Source organism: Diprion similis, chromosome 13 (genome assembly GCF_021155765.1).
Source record: "Diprion similis isolate iyDipSimi1 chromosome 13, iyDipSimi1.1, whole genome shotgun sequence".
NCBI lineage: Eukaryota > Metazoa > Arthropoda > Insecta > Hymenoptera > Diprionidae > Diprion > Diprion similis.
The window spans coordinates 6,101,135-6,116,453 of NC_060117.1; the positions used below are offsets into that span (position 1 = coordinate 6,101,135).

The following is a 15,319-nucleotide window of genomic DNA, read 5'->3' on the forward strand; positions in this document are numbered from 1 at the left end:
ATATTTACATGGTTGACTACAAAGTTCCGCAGCATTCATGAAACACGCTTATGACCCGTTAATTCCGAGCAATAACCATAAACTTCAATCTCAAACTCGTTTGAAACGTTCCCAAAACTTTGTCGAAACAGATTTCACGTCTATAGAAGATTTTGCACTGAATTTTCTGCAAGATCATCGAACTACACAATATACTCATCAGAAAATGTTGGTCAAATCCGATTGAAAATAAATTGATAACCCTAGTATTCAACACGAATAATACAGATATAATAAGATAAGATTTTGAACAGACGATTTTATCCGCTAAAAATGTCGGGTTAATACAAACGACTACATCTCTATATGGATATATGTATTCGATAAGGCAGGGCAAGACCGGAATACAATTAATCCTATTGGGTAAACCACTCCAAGAAGCAATTAAGTGAACTAGAATGAGCTTGGACTACCGTAAACCCTGAGTAGAATTTTTTTACAATTCCATAGAAGTCATAGAAACTGAAATACTTCATAAAAAACATGAAAATGAAGAATGAAGTCTTTTTCAAATGGGAGGAATTGTGCGAGTTGACTGCATCCAGTCATATTTAACTTATTGGAATGAATAATATTGTTGAACCTGAATTTTTGCACACCGAATCGCGTATTTCGAAAATTGCGTAAGATTTGAAAAAACTGCGAAGTCAGGCTTTACGTGTTTTATTGTTTTTGCTCTTAAATAATCTTAAATAATCGATGAAAGCTCTCGACATCGTATCAAGTCTAAAATTGTTCAAATATTTTTACATGTTTTGGCGAGATAAGATTCGTTTTGTAACATGAAAAGGCGTTACTTTGAAAACTGCAAAGACAAAGAAAAGAAACTTTCTGCTAATAAAGATGGAAAAACATTTGGTTAAAAAATACGTCTACTTGCCGATTGATTTGAAGATGATAAAAAATGAATCCCAAATCGTCGTTATACCCGTTTTGTGCTCCCAAATTTCTAACTAAATCAAAAACTGAAATGACAAGAAAAAAATAGACGCATCGTGTTGTCGTAGGGAAAATTGATTGTCAGACGAAATCATTATTTTTCGATAATTAATCAGATCTTATATTTTCATTCGACTGTTCCAATTGATCGCTTTGCAGATTGTGAGTCGATTTACTTGTGACTATTATAGTTATATTTCAATTATAGTGTGACAGGAAATTTCAGACAAGCTTGGCGTTATTGACTGCAATAAGTCTGCGATTAGATTGATTGACAGGAAGAAAATTTTCAAATCTGTACTTGCACATTCCGCACATCATAATTTTTTTTAAAGTCAACGTATAACTGACGGATGTCAATCAATAAATGATTACACAGCATATCTGCAATGCAACTATCTTCGGTCACTTTGATAAAATACATTCGCGATTATTTGAACCTTGGTCAAATATTAAGTGAAGCTATTGTCGTCAGAATGATAATAATTCTCCAAAATTGAAAAAAAAAAGAGATTATTGTTGTCTTGAAAATGAGAGAATGTAAAAAATGTAAATACTGAGCGTTTTTAAAAAAAGGGGCTATTGATAAACGCCAGATTTTTTTTTTTATCAAACCTAAATTCTACTTACAAGATTTTCTTACGTCTAGTTTTTTATTCTCATCTTCGGCCCTCGGTATATAAATTTTTTTAACAAAGACTAAAAGGTCTATGGCTTATCGGTAAGACAACTGACCACGAAACGATTCCAGGGCACAAAGATATTTATGATGGGTTAATCTGAATGCCAGAAACTTAACTTCTGTTAATCCAAATACGATAAGTAGGTGCATGTGTGTGTATGCATGTGTCTAATAATATGAAGTAACAGCCTTTACTAGATCGATGTAAAATATCCGATTATGTGAAACATAGAAATCGTTGATAAGTGTCAGTTAAATATTAATAATGTCACACACCCACACACGTGACAGCTTCAGATAATCTTCAACTCTTATACACGATATCTTTGTCACTGGTCATTAACTTGTCATTATATACTGTATAAATATTTCTCCTCACGGATATGACGGCTTGCTTGAAATATATAATTGCACAATATCTGGATGTATTATTTGAGTGGGTACATATGCACTTGAGATTGTTGTACTGTGATTAGAATAATCCTACGTTACGGTGAGATGACAAAACTAAAGGTCGACAAAATTTAGCAGATATAATTACAAGTGTAAATTATAATGAAATATTAAAGAACATATTAAATTACAGGTAATTGCAGATCTTTATTCGTTTTAAAAATCGCTTGTATGATCGGTTTTTGTTATTGCACGACTGAGTTCTGTGTTTTAAAATCATCCTGATTACCATTTGCTAGATTTCGAAGTCGACGCTGCGATAGTCGTCAAAGTCACGGAAGGACCACGAATGTACGAAGCTATAAGGGTGGGTTTCAGAAGGGGTAAGACTTCGGGTTTTTCGATAGTTTTGCTGTTCAACGTCGAGCTTGAATCAGTTTCCAGAACGACGAAGTTATATCTTCCCACCATCGCGGTAAACGTCACCATGTTTACGAGGATCAAACCGGCGAACAAAAAGAATTCGTGGGCCTGTTTGTGATTGATAAAAAAGAAGCTTCAGCAGTGTGAAATTTAATTACGGAAAATATGATGTATTATCAACCCTTCACGTGGCTAACGTGGACAAAACCGTTCAACTTATCGGTATCTCGGGAACTTTTCATTGTTTAATAATTTTTACTAATTAATTAATCAATAATTCCGTAATTCTAACTATAGGAATATCAAGTAGACATCTGAAACTGATTACCTGAATTTTTTAGAAATTTTTGAAAAGTCCTAAGTGGATGAAATCGTCTATGTTGGCCGGTAACGTGAGGATAAATAAGTCAAATAGTAAGAATTTTGGCAAACTGTACAAAAAAGCGCTCATTTCGATGTACAGATTAAACAAAGTTGAACGCACTCTAAATTATAATCATCGAAGTACAGGACTTACAGTATGCCAATTAGCGTAACACAAAAATAACTTGAGTACTCATGAGATAACAGTGCGTGTTTTGATTTGGAAGCCTTGTGGCATTCCGATATCGATATAATGTTTTTATAATTCGATAGATCTCGTACTATGATTTGCAAGAATAGTCGAGGATAGTTAGCTCGAAAGGTACAAAATATCTACAAAACGGATGGGCGAGCTAAATTTTTTCAGGATAAGTAGAGGGTCATTAGAGAGGCCCAAAATTTGGCTTGCCCATCAATTTTGTCATTTTCAAACCCTGACTATCTTGGACTAGAAGGTAGCATATCAAGTCCAACATGCTACAGTTATTATACTGACAATATGCGATCGTTCTCGAAGTAATTGAATCAAGTTTTGACTCGTGACCTTTTCTAAACGGTATTAATAAACGAAGAAAGATTGACTCTCGCTTCTCAAATACGTCAGTCAATTAACGTACCTGACTTCTGAATAAGCGTGCCTGCGTGATGATGATTACCATGAAATTACCAAGTGCTACACTGACGTACCAAGCAGCAATGGTGACAGTCTTCATGCTGTTTGGAGCCTGAAGGAAACGTCTTTGTTTACATCCAATCAGTTAAATTGCAAAGTCAGTAAATTCAATACCTGAGTGAAGGAGAATTCTAATCCGGAAATGGCGAACATTACTTCAGCCATGGAGATGAAGAGGTACTGCGGAATCAACCACAACATGTGAATTTTGTTCGGTGGCGTCATTGTGAACAGCTTGTGAAACTGCGAAATCAGAGTCGTGTCAGTATCAATCGACAGTGGGTTTAGGTATCGAGGTTCAGACTGTCAATAAGTAACTCACGACAATGTCATCGAGGTATTCTCTCAGCACCAGCGTATAAACAGCTCCCAGTTCAAGGTCAACGACATCTCCGTCATCCGCGTCAGAAGTATCGTTCCCATAATGGACGGAGTAGTGAAATCTGTAATTTATAAAAGTGGGCAAAAGGATATCAGCTACCACAAAAATTCAGTAACCGTGTTGCTCATATTGTATCAGTCATATTTTTCGACTGGATGATGATCATGAATGTACTTTTACATCGTTAAATTAACTTTCACGTTGTTGCAATCCTTTTGTTTCATGATTGACACAATTTCAATTGTGTGTATTCACGTGATTTCGCTATTGGAAAGGGGGGAACGTGAATTGGAATTGTTGCACTCACGATCCAGGTTCCAACTCGACGTATGCAGACATTGAAAGGGGATCATCGTTCGGTACGAAATACATATCCTCCAATCCACTGTCACTCTTCAATGAGATCGTGACGTTGGTCAAGGTCCTGGATCCTCGCAAGAATATCGTACTGTTGCGTGATGAAGGAAAAAACAACAGAACTGTCACGTTTTTTCTCTCCATTCTTTGACCCGCTTCGACAATTTATTGGCAAAGAGTAGTTCAGTCTTAAGGTGCTTATAAAGATCCGTTGTAACACCTCGAAAACGCGGGGATGCAAAACTCCTATACCGCTCAAGCGATCAGAGTGAAACTTGGGCAGTTAATGCCTTATTTTAGCAAAAAGTGGAGCGTCTTTTTACTTTTTCAAAATTTTGAAAAACATTTGACAGATTAGTTACCACCCACAGAAATTGACCAAATTTTCTCAGTTACACTGAATGGATCGAACTATCCGGTATGATGCCACTCGGCGGTGATGAAACACACATTTTGAGTCCAGTTCCATGAGATTTGATGGTGAAATGACGAAATGGCAGCTGATCTGGTTTTCGATTACGAAGTACACCGAAATCTCATTTTGGCGACATTTGTTACCGACCTTTCATGCCTGCCGGTAATTTTTTACCGATATTACACGCATATATTACCGACATGCGCGTAATGTCGGTAACAAATGTCGCCAAAATGAGATTTCGGTGTACTTCGTAATCGAAAACCAGATCAGCTGCCATTTCGTCATTTCACCATCAAATCTCATGGGACTGGGCTCAAAATGTGTGTTTCATCAGCGCCGAGTGGCATCATACCGGATAGTTTGATCCATTCAGTGTAACTGTGAAACTTTCACCAATTTCTGTGGGTGGTAACCAATCTGTAAATTTTTTTTCCAAATTTTGAAAAAATAAAAGACGCCTCACTTTTTGCCAAAATAAGGCATTAACTGCCCAAGTTTTACTCTGATCGCTTGAGCGGTATAGGAGTTTTGCATCTCCACGTTTTCGAGGTGTACGGCACTTCTTTATAAGCACCTTAACTAGTGCTGTTCGATTGATCGATTAATCGGCAATTTTGATTAATCGACGATTTGGGTTGACCTTTTTTCCGATTAATCGATGAATCGCACAGCACCGGTCTCAACGCAGTCAAATCTCTGTGCGCAGATCCTTAAAATAATCCCGATTTGATAACGGAAATGGATATTCGTTTTACCGAACTTTAGGTCGGCCGCTAAGAGACTTCTTGAACTCATCAGCGTCGGCTTCAAATACTTTCAAGTCTCTTTCTACCAAGCCAATAACGAAAGTATCGACTTGAGACTCCGTGGCAGTGACCACAATCGTTAATGTTGGATTTTCCAATTCAACTCCCCAGCATAGCGGCGGTGCAACCAAGTAAACATCGTATTTGGTTACGTTGTGGGCTGTGACATTGAAGACCTTCCTCTCACCGGCAATCAGAGTTATGTCCGACTCGAAAGAAGCCAAGAAACCGACGTCACACTGAAGCGTGTTTATAAAATTCAATGTCGCTTCGCCTCTGTCCGGTAAAACTGGATAAGTTTCCTGTAGATTAATACGTTAACCATCATTAACCAAAACACACCTACTATACACAATGTAAACATTATAATTGTAGCTTCCGAAACCACAGATAAAACGCTGCAACCGCACGTCCACGTGACGAGGACCTTTGATAAGTGTGATTAATTATCAACGTCGAGTCGTCGTGTAATATATTCAGATTACGCGAGAACAAGATCGCAGATAATTTCTTGGATATTCGTGTCTCGGTCAAAAGTGAGACAGTCGTTGGAGGCTGATTATATAATCTCTCTCTCTATGCCTCAAAAAATGAATAAACAATAAGTTAGTGAATAAACTAAGCTGGAGAGAACCTCTAGTTTTAATTCCAGACAGCCACTGGTTACGAATGCTAAACCAGCGAGTATTCCACCGACGATCATGCGATGTAAAGGGGATGAAAGTAGACCTCTTCCTTCAAACCATGGATAAACGCTCTTATCGAAGAGTGGAATCAGCATTAACACCATTGCCGGATTAATCACCTGTAATCAACATTAGCATTGAATTATAACGACTCTATCCGTATTATTTGTCACGCGACAGATTCAATTTGATCCTTAATCTATACAAACATTCCAAAGCAATTTAGTGTCCACGATATATTCTAATAGTATATTACATTAATATAAATTATCACAGGCAATTGACAGATATTGCTGATAAGTCGGTAGAAAAAAGGGTTTTCAGACGTATCACGTGAAGTTAAGTTATCTTTACACCTGTAATTCAATTGGTCAATGCTACTTTTCTACGTTTATAACGTTTCATCATTATTACAATACGCCAGACGTGTTTCGGTTTTACGTACAGAATATAGAACATATTATTTAGCTTGTATTATTCATAATTCCGTTATCTTGCATCACGCATTATATGCATCTATAATGAAATCCTTATATTGCGTCGTTGAGATATAGCTTCAATAGTTATGTCACGTTGAGTCCACATCGTTTTTTCATCTAATAAATTGACACGGTTACTCATGACTCGACAACAATTAATTAGGTGAGAAACACGTGCTGCATTCCATGTCAACTCAACAAACCGTTAAGAACCTGATTTCTATATTTTCACTCTATCGTATCAAGTCTTAAATTTTTAAAAACTCTAAAAAAATAAACCATAGTTTGAGCAGATTTCAGAAATTAAATAATTTTTCTACTACCTTTACTACCGGAAGAACTTTGTTGAAAAAATTGATGAATTTTATTACGAAATTCAATTACTGTCATTAATTCCTTTCAAAATTTATACTCTTTTTTATCAATACAAACCACTTGCAGAAATGAAATTTAGATAAAAAAAAAAAAAGTTATTCATACCTTTTTCGAAATTAGCTCAAAATTATCGTTTATCGTTTCTCAACGTCTTAATCCTTCGACAAGTTTCAATAATTATATCTATTAATAGGTATGTATATACAAAAGCAAAATTCACCTGCATTTGATCAGGCAGCAGCTGAGTCCCCAGAAATGCACCGTTCATTCGTGAGGCTTGGAAAGTCCACCGAGACCCCTGCAGCCTCAATTTGAATTCAGACTGATCAGTTAGTATTTGTTCAAATTTTCGGTATAAAAAATAAGAAACTGTTAAATTTACCAAATATAGCGATCAAAAACGGTGCCAGAAATGTAGATTGTTAATTTAAATAATGGGATTTTATTTGATAGATCGAATTCTTGTTGTGACCATTTTTTGTTCTCAAATCAATCAATAATATTTCTTCGACCCAAAAATAGCTATTTATGTGGCATGCCCGTAAACCGCCTGTTTTTTGGCAATGATAAAGATTTCAGAACGAGCTGAAGGTGAGCCGGAAGCGATTACTGAAGTTATCCGAACCAAAAACGGTTTACGGGCATGCCACATACAATATTTTTTACGGTATGGGCATTGAAAAGCAAAACGAAGAGTGAGGTTATGTCGCGATCTGTTCAACGAAGCTACTTTATTCGGCAGTTCGGGATGCGCACTTCGAACTGCGCATAAAAACTGCGGAATAAAGACTTTATTCCGCAACTTTGTTCGCTGCCGTATAAAGCGTCACTTTACGGAACGAAAACTGCCACAAAAAGTGGATTTTTCAATGCCCATGCCGTAAAAAAAAACATTTATTTCACTATATTTGATCACCAAGTTTGGTGAATTCAACAAATCTTTTCTCTGTGTATTAAACGGTTTTCATTTTCACCTGTTGATCGAATAAACTCCAAAACAACGGCAGGGGTATGTACAGGAAGAGAATTGCCAGAACTATCTTCACTTCCGCGATAAGTTTCGGTGGAAATTTATCGGCAGCATAATCTAGCCAGTGATTTTCACGCCGGTGGGATTTCCTCTCAACGAATCTTCGCTTCGCTGCAAACTGGATGCAAAAAGTATTTTCGGTTTCAAGTATTCGGTTATAAAGTTATAGTATAGATAATTTCCGAACTCACCGTGACGCAGTTGATGAAATTCAACATGATGTTTTCCTTTGGGTACTTCAATCGGTAAAGTGGTTTACCCAGTAAGAAGAGAACTGTGATCAAAAAGTGATTGAAACAAAATTTTCAAATATACTTTCGAACAGTTTTTTTTTTTTTTTTTTTTTCTAACTTGTCGCTTACAGAGCGCAGTGACCATGAGGGCAGCAGGAAACCCAAATCCTAGAGCATAACACGTGTCATCTCCGAAGCAAGTGAAAGCTTTGCGCAGTATCGGCGTGAGCACCATTCCCATAAAACCGCCAAAGTTTATGGTGAAATAAAATATGGAAAAGAATTGCTGCAGTCTCAATTGCTGCTGAGGGAGGTGAAACTGGTCTCCGCCAAAAGCTGCTACGCATGGTTTAATGCCTCCTGTACCCCATGCGATCAATATCAGCCCAATGTAAGTCATCGCTCTGAAAAATTGAGAACACAATAAAATTATGTTTATTAATTAAAGAGGCTTTGAAAAACTATTGAAAGCATGATGAAACCTCAAATTGGTATTCATTGAAATCCGGAAGAACGAGTTTAGAATAAAGCGAGTAGGAACTTACACTGGACAAATGGCTATTGGCGGTGTCGCAGCAAAGCACATCAAGATATTTCCAATGGCATATATTACCGAAAAGTAAAGAATGGTCCTGAAAAGATTAAATACATTAAATAAAGATAGATTCATAAATTGGATTTAATCTTTAATTACACTCGTTGGCTTGAAGAATTGAGAAATTGCTAAACCCAACCATGGAATAAATTGAACCATGTGACATTACATAGAATATATAAGATTCTGATACCTGAATCGGCCCAAGTAACTATCGGCAAGGATCGCTCCAACAACTGGGACAAAGTAGCACAGCATAATGAATACATGGTAAATGACGGTGGCTCCATTTTCATGAAAAAGTAGTACGTTTCTTAGGTAAAGGGACAAGATGGCTGCGATAGAAAGGAGCGAGAATATTTTCGATTATCAAAACGGCACTGATATGAGCTTGACTATTTACCTATAACGAAATACCTGAAGAACTCACTTCTTAATCCACAGAACGAAAACCTTTCGCAAAATTCCGTTGCGATGATGAGAAAAATGGATCTCGGATACTTCGATGAATCCTGAAATTTTACAATTCATTGTAATGAACAGTAGTCTGTACAAAATAAAAATAAAAAAATCGTGTGACTAGCATTTATATTCGTCTGGTAAAGACTTTTTCAATCATAGGTATGATTTGCGGGGAAACGTACAGGTTCGATGGAGGATTCTTTGGTTTTAGACAATTTTCTGTACAACATTTCTGTAGATACATGTACAGTGCTTTTTGACCGAAGTTTTTTAAGAGCAGTAAATAAAATATATTTACCACCACAATGTCACCTATTCAAAAGATATGAATTACGGGTTATGTGCATTTGAAAAATATCGAGAATCGAACTTCAGTGGTTACGAAAATAAAAGAAAACCGCCACTAGATGCGATTCATTAAGCCAAATTCGTTATGAATCGTCATATTTCAAGTATTTTCAAAATTCTAAAGTTTGGAGAAATGTGGGATTTATAACTCTGCTTTAATACTACTAAATAATTATGTTATGATACTCGAAATTCAATTTCAAAACGTAATATTCAAGATTCGTGTATTACTGTGAGAATCTCACAGTTAATTAATTCCGCAGAAAATGTATAAAATGCTTAACAAATCATCAGAATAACAATTAATAGCACCAAATGTGCGAAACAATGAGTTATATAATAAGATAACTCCAGTACGAATCGACAAGTTTAGAATTGTATACGACGAAAAAATAATACAGTAAAACGATTGAGAATAAAACTGGTGATCTCACCTCAGAGAAACATCAGAATATTTCGATATATAGTTATTATAACAGGATAATAAGTTTAAAATTTACTGAATAGCGTCTGCCGGTCTTACGTCGAGCACGTTTCGCCTAGATCTGCGATCTGATAACGACGCTACGCACCTACAGATTATAAATCAAGGAGGGGGAAATTCGTGACAACATATGTCGTGAAATTGTGAGAAATCCGTTACAAATATACTTACAAAATTAGTCTCGGTGTACATCGGCGGCGTAAATACGTAACGGTCAAATCGTGATCGTCATTTGTTTACCGTTGAAAAAATTTCAGTCGCAGGCATATCGGGTGAAAACGAAACTCTAGGTGGATTTGAACTGTTTACTTGACGATTACTTACCAAAGTCAGCTCTACGGACCGAGTTAATTACGAAAAACCATTGAATTAATTACAAATTTGCTCAAATTCAGGTCCCGAGCACGTTCGAATCGAACTCTTCGACGTCCCAGAATGCCGTGAATACCATGAAAATAACGCTGAAGCGGCGACGTTTGCGCGGTAAAACGATCAGCGACATCTGGATTCGAATTATGGAACTAATTTTCGATAACTAAAGCATGTCGGTAACGTATCCGCAAACGTCGAGCCATGCATCAGTAGTTTTATATACTGCTAGTAATTAAAGTAAGTATTAGAATCGCCGTTTTAGGCAGCTCAAAAATTAGTTCTAAGACCCGTTTTTTTCATCAGTGGATGCATCACCAACTTGGTGTTATGAAAAACGCCTGAAAATTTGTCGTGTGAATGCAGAGGCAGCATGAATTCATACACGTCGAGACTTGAGTACACAACACATGTGAACACACACATACCTTGGAGCTGTCACAATAACGGTAGGCATTATTGCGCTTTCAAAACGTCGCTATCAAACGCTTCTCACCTTTAGAATAATTTTCTTATGGTAATAAATTCGACCCTCTTGTCGACAGAAACAATAAATCGAAGAAGCGAGAGCCGTTGGTGAAGTCGGAAGGTGTGAAATGGGCTTCGAAGTTCATCGGTTTCAAGGCGAGGTCGACGAAGAACTTCTTTGCCCGATCTGCTCCGGCGTTTTGGAGGAACCTGTTCAGGTACTCGTCACTCCGATCGCCCGCATTCAACTCTGATCTTCTAAATATTAAAATATTTTCACAACCGTTCGACTCGTCGTCAAATTTTTACCGAGTTTTCTCACCCGAAAGGCGAAACCTGAATTCAACGAGGTTAAACCTAACCTCAAGTCGCCTATTATTCATACATCACAATATCACAGGGCCTCTAATTCTCAGAAGAAACCTGGAAACGGGGAATCAATTTTGTATAAATTTTGCGTGATTGCTTGCATTTTTTTTTCCTGATCGCTTTCATCAAAGTGATCAAACAGAAATATTCGTTCAGTGTGTTGTTTCTCTATCAGTTTTAAACCGATCGATTCACAAATTATAATTACTTACCTGTATTTTATGCGACTCGTTTTGTTTGGCTATAACATATATTTGACTCAATTAACTTGAAAGTATTCAGCCACTAAACTTCTGAGAATTATGAGGCGATTAGTTATTAAAAGAAATGCAGAAATCTTTTCTAAATCTAATTTTTGGTCAAATAATTTTTCTATAAGTTTCCAACAATTTCTTTGGACAATTGTTTGTAAATATTATTATCAACAATCACAATCAAATATAGTAAAATCTAGAGAGGCGTGATCGCTTTCAAGTTTAATGAAGTTCGTAATTTTGCTGAAGTTGATCAAAACTGAAGAAATTTTCAATCCTAAAATGACAAAAAGAACAAAATAGTTAAAACCTTGGTAAAAACTCATCTCCTTAAAAATCTGCCTAAATAACTGTGAAATAGACTATTTCAGTGTGAATATTTTGAAATTCTTACTCTAAGAAGTTCGAATTCGCAGTCTCAATCAGAATTTCTCACAGATCTGTTGTCGAAGAAAAAATTCTGGGCAAAATCAAGTGCACATATTTTATCAGAAAAATGTTGATCAACTGTTTAAAATGCAAGAAATTTTCTCTACCTAATTTATAACACCTACTTATCGATTTTCTGGTATTTACCATTCTGATAAGATTGATATATTTTCGAAGAAACGTTTGCTAATATTCAGACATTTGATTTTGACCAGAGTTTTCATTCTTACGTAGCGAGCACGTAGAAGGGTTATGGGTTCTGGTAGGTAAGTGATGTGTTACAGGCTCAACTCTGCGAGCATGCATTTTGCCGGGCTTGTATAAACGAGTGGATCAACCGCCAACCGACCTGCCCTGTCGACCGAGCGCCGATAACGTCTGCGCAGCTGAGGCCTGTACCTAGAATCCTAAGAAATTTGCTTGCTCGATTATGCATTGGCTGCGACAATACGATATATGGATGCCAAGTTGTTGTAAAATTGGACTGCCTTGTCGCACACCTTGACGAATGCGAGTACAATCCAAAACGGCCAATGCCATGCGAGCAAGGCTGTGGATTGATAATACCGAAGGACGAGCTGAAGAGTCATCATTGCATACGAGAACTTCGCAGCCTGATACAATCGCAGCAACAAAAGTTGACCGACATGAAAAGAGAACTGGGAGAACAACAGTTTCAGATTAATGAACAAAAACGGGAAATACACTTGCTCAAGGACTTTATGAGAGCCATGAGAGTCTCAAATCCGGCCATGAGAGCTATCGCCGATCAAATGGAACGCGACGAGGTTGTCAGATGGTCCGCCACGCTTCCTCGTGCCAGAGTAACTAGATGGGGGGGTATGATTTCTACACCTGATGAGCTGTTACAGGTAAAAGTAAATCGAAACAATTGACTTATTTTTATACATCGCTTCATTATTTGTTATTCCTAATAAAATTTACTGCCTGCTTTTTAAACTGAGATGAAAAATGTTTATGTTCATCCTAGTTTTATTGCATTAAATGTTCCTCTTCTATGATTATTCAGTCGATATCGTTTCCTTGCAGACAATGATCAAGAGAACACTATCAGAATATAATTGTCCGCCGCATGTGATTGATGAACTGATGGAAAATTGTCACGAAAGAAAATGGCCACCTGGATTAAATTCTTTGGAAACAAGGCAGAGTTCTCGGCGTCAGTATGAAAATTATATTTGCAAAAGAGTACCTGGTAAACAGGCTGTGCTGGTGCTTCATTGTGATAACACGCATATGCCGGAAGACATGATGGTAGAGCCAGGTTTAGTTATGATTTTTGCTCACGGTATTGAATGAACAAACTGAGATAAGAATCTGCGTCGAAATTTTACAAAAACTGTTCAATATGGAAAGGAATTTTAGTTACGAATGAATTTCGAACACAGTTTCCTTTGGTGTAAAAAAATCATTACCAATCAGCTCTTGTCAATGTTAAACAAACTAATGAATCGGAGGTGAACGATACTCTGAAAAAAATTAATCTGTTGTATAAAATGCACAAAAAGCTGCAGGTATCGAAAGTTATTTTCGAGGCGCAAAACTGTTGACTGTACAGAAGTGTTGTACAGATATTCTTGTGAGTTGTTGAGTGATATTTATGCTTTTTTACTTTACCAAATACCTTCTTCATCCGTGAATCCAAGGTACTAAAGGTATAACGAGTAAGACATAATAAAAAAAACAATCGTAAGAATTCTACTACTGAAATAGTGAATATATAAAATACAAGCCATGGTATCGAAGCAATTTCTCAGTGAATGCTGGGGTATTTTGTAAATGTCCTATGAGATGTCGATATACTCGTCGATATGTAGGTAATATTTATCGACAAACTGAAATCGTCGTTAGATCAATTTTTATGAAATCAGTTTAGCCACAAGTTTGAGGTTTAATTTCATTTTTAAATATCTCCACCTACGATTAAATCCTAAATAAAATTTGTATGATAATTTAGTCGTGATCAATGTATTATATATAATTATACTAACGTGACAACCAAATCAAGACTGTATATTTTTATAAATGATTCTATTCATTGTTCAATTCCGCGATAAGTTATTGTTACTGGCAATTAGTTATTATCGCTCTGTCATAATTATTGTCTATACACGGAGTCTGCAGCACAGGCTTTTAACTTATGATGAGAAAAAGTTGCCTTCTAGATTTACTGCTTATTAGAATAGGGCTGACGTATTGCTGTTACATTTGACAAATTGCTCTGTCATTCATTCAAGATCGCAAGCAACATTAAAATACGGACTGTCTATGCATATATAATACATGAGTAATATCCTGGCATTCTTCGATTTTGGTGTAAATTTTTTATGCATAGTTTATGGTCAAGTGGAGTTTCAACTGCAAACAAAGGTGCAGATGTTTAAATTACGACTCTGGATCACATGTCAAATTGCTCCACTGCGCCCTGACGATATAATTTAAAATATTGTAAAGTCAAATTTATATCAAGTTAAGCGTGAGAAATTTGTAAGAAAATCTGACGATCCAAGGACCCCAGCTTAGCAAAACTAACACAGCACGTCTGCAAAGCCTTCGCGTAATAATTTAAAGAGAGTTTGTACAGATGTAAAATTGTTAAAAATAATTAACACGTATTTCTTTACATCGGTCTAGTATGATTTTCTATGAGTATCCAGTTTGTCTTTTATCATTTTCCCCGGAAACCAAATTTCATGCGGATTGATCAATAATTAATGATTTCCAAAGTTTGAGGATTGAAAGTTGATGAAAGATTGTTAAACACCTTGAAACTAGAATAATAATACCGAATAAAAAAATACATTTCAATTATTTCGTTTACTTTACACCTTTGCAAAGTCTCGTCAAAGTCTGGATATGCAGGCCTTGCAGACATTCTTGTAAACTAACATGCCCCATACATTTTTGTACTCTTTTCAATCTTGACCTCGCCAGCTGACTAATTATCAATATCTTCTAACAATGGAAGTCAATATTTCATTACGCTTTATTGCTTTGAGTTTCTTTTGAAGTTCTCTGATCGTAAGTATCGAAAAATTTGTTAAATACATATCCTAACTTGAAGTTGTAATTAAAAGAAATGTGATATACACAAGTTTCACATCACGACTTATTTTAGCAGTAATTTTATATTTTCATTAATGTTGATATATTTAAACTGACAATTCATCAAAAAATTAGGAACCCGTACGTTAAACTTAGTTTTAAATACTAGAGATTTCTGTATGATGATTAAGTGAATA

At 36.2% G+C, this 15,319-nt stretch overlaps 2 protein-coding genes across 4 annotated transcripts; one reads left to right on the top strand and one right to left on the bottom strand.

Annotated features, from left to right (window-relative positions):
* Positions 1-2,338: 2,338 nt before the first annotated feature.
* Positions 2,339-9,565, bottom strand: LOC124413826 (solute carrier family 15 member 1-like). Its single transcript, XM_046894614.1, is given in 15 exon segments — positions 2,339-2,584; positions 3,457-3,564; positions 3,627-3,813; positions 3,815-3,955; positions 4,202-4,342; positions 5,425-5,777; positions 6,110-6,280; positions 7,236-7,313; positions 7,990-8,163; positions 8,237-8,319; positions 8,408-8,682; positions 8,824-8,910; positions 9,067-9,208; positions 9,304-9,385; positions 9,518-9,565. Coding segments are annotated over 15 exon segments (2,316 nt in total).
* Positions 9,566-10,867: 1,302 nt separating this feature from the next.
* Positions 10,868-14,626, top strand: LOC124414063 (E3 ubiquitin-protein ligase NRDP1). 3 transcript variants are annotated; one of them, XM_046894941.1, is made up of 4 exons: positions 10,868-10,985; positions 11,082-11,222; positions 12,341-12,934; positions 13,107-14,626. In XM_046894941.1, exons 2-4 carry the CDS (start codon positions 11,133-11,135, stop codon positions 13,374-13,376), a joined length of 954 nt encoding a protein of 317 aa, XP_046750897.1. In that variant the 5' UTR covers positions 10,868-10,985; positions 11,082-11,132; the 3' UTR covers positions 13,377-14,626. The 3 variants fall into 3 exon arrangements, with proteins under 3 accessions (XP_046750897.1, XP_046750896.1, XP_046750898.1); XM_046894940.1 differs by lacking the exon at positions 10,868-10,985 and having other exon boundaries at positions 11,007-11,222; XM_046894942.1 differs by lacking the exon at positions 10,868-10,985 and having other exon boundaries at positions 11,010-11,222; positions 12,341-12,928.
* The last annotated feature ends 693 nt before the right edge of the window (positions 14,627-15,319 follow it).

Coding starts and splice junctions, on each gene's coding strand:
- LOC124414063 (XM_046894941.1), top strand. CDS start 11,133: ATGGGCTTCGAAGTTCATCGGTTTCAAGGCGAGGTCGACGAAGAACTT. Junction 11,223..12,340: donor TTTTGGAGGAACCTGTTCAG/GTACTCGTCACT, acceptor GATGTGTTACAG/GCTCAACTCTGCGAGCATGC. Junction 12,935..13,106: donor ATGAGCTGTTACAGGTAAAA/GTAAATCGAAAC, acceptor GTTTCCTTGCAG/ACAATGATCAAGAGAACACT.